Source organism: Etheostoma spectabile, chromosome 8 (genome assembly GCF_008692095.1).
Source record: "Etheostoma spectabile isolate EspeVRDwgs_2016 chromosome 8, UIUC_Espe_1.0, whole genome shotgun sequence".
Classification (NCBI taxonomy): Eukaryota; Metazoa; Chordata; class Actinopteri; order Perciformes; family Percidae; genus Etheostoma; species Etheostoma spectabile.
The window spans coordinates 16,328,745-16,329,868 of record NC_045740.1 but is presented as its reverse complement, the minus strand read 5'-3'; the positions used below and the strand labels follow the sequence as shown (position 1 = coordinate 16,329,868).

The 1,124-nt window shown below is 39.4% G+C and overlaps 1 protein-coding gene across 2 annotated transcripts in view; it reads right to left on the bottom strand.

The window, feature by feature from the left end:
- Window positions 1-1,124, bottom strand: part of tmtc3 (transmembrane O-mannosyltransferase targeting cadherins 3) — a 31,862-nt gene that overhangs the window by 16,778 nt on the left and 13,960 nt on the right. For both annotated transcript variants that reach the window (XM_032522906.1, XM_032522908.1), the window contains exon 5: window positions 412-527. In XM_032522906.1, the coding sequence (XP_032378797.1) occupies window positions 412-527 (116 nt within the window). The remainder of the gene's footprint in view (window positions 1-411; window positions 528-1,124) is intronic.

Below are 1,124 nucleotides of genomic sequence, written 5' to 3'. Positions count from 1 at the left end.
TGGCATAAGTATCGTGATGATATCAAATCGGGAGGCGTCTGGTGATTCCCACCCGTTGACTCACATCAGGTAGTGACACCCCCGACTGTAGATTAATAGTAACAACAGGAACGCTGATGCGGAAAGCCGACCAATCAGAGCAGACTGGACTTTTTCGGTAGGGGGAGCTTAAAGAGACAGGTGGTCCAACAGAGTATCTTTTACAGAGGGTAAATACAGGTATATCAGCCATTATCTAATATACTACCTATACCTACATTTAAACTTAACCAAATCCAGGTGACAACTGCTTTTTAACACTCCCTTTCACTGTATGCTTAAAACACTATCTAGTATAAAGCCAGCAATGCTTTGATGTAGCAGGTTTGTGACCAATAGGAACGAAGTGTGGCCAAGTTTTGGATGCCTTACCCCTTGTGCAACAAACACTTCATAGACACAGCAGATGCCGACGACAGTGATTCCCTGCTCCTTACACAGTGTTGCTGCAGCCACCAAGACAACTGTCAGAGCAATGGGAGTCCAAACTGAAAAACAAAAAGGAACATACACAAATAACAGACAACCTATATATATATACACAACCTGTTACAGTGATTTGTCCATTTTTATACAAAGTGGGCAAATTCTTGGTACAGATTTTCTTGATCAAAATGATATGCACCAAACCCTATTGCAATGCAGCCCTCCCACCTCTTTCCTTGAGGACACAATTTATCATTTGTTTAAGGGAGCGTCCGACCGATTCTGGTTTTTCAAGGCCGATACCGATTATTAGTAGATAATAAAACCGATAACTAATATTTGAAACCAATATGCATATACAGAGAAAATTTTAATCTTTAAATCAAAATTAAGATTTTGGAATGTTACAAACTCCAACACAAAACTTCATCTTAATGCTTTAAGCAATTATTTAATTAATTAGAACCTTGTCAACATAATACAGAGTAAAAGATAGTCAGATAGTGGTCGGAACATTAAGTCAGACTCAGTGGTGAGTGAAACCAAAGCAGAGGGACTGACATAGCTGTAGCAGAGCCAAGGTAGCATTTTTTTTAAAGATCCCATGACATAGTGCTCTTTGGATGCCTTTATATAGACCTTAGTGGTCCCTTAATACC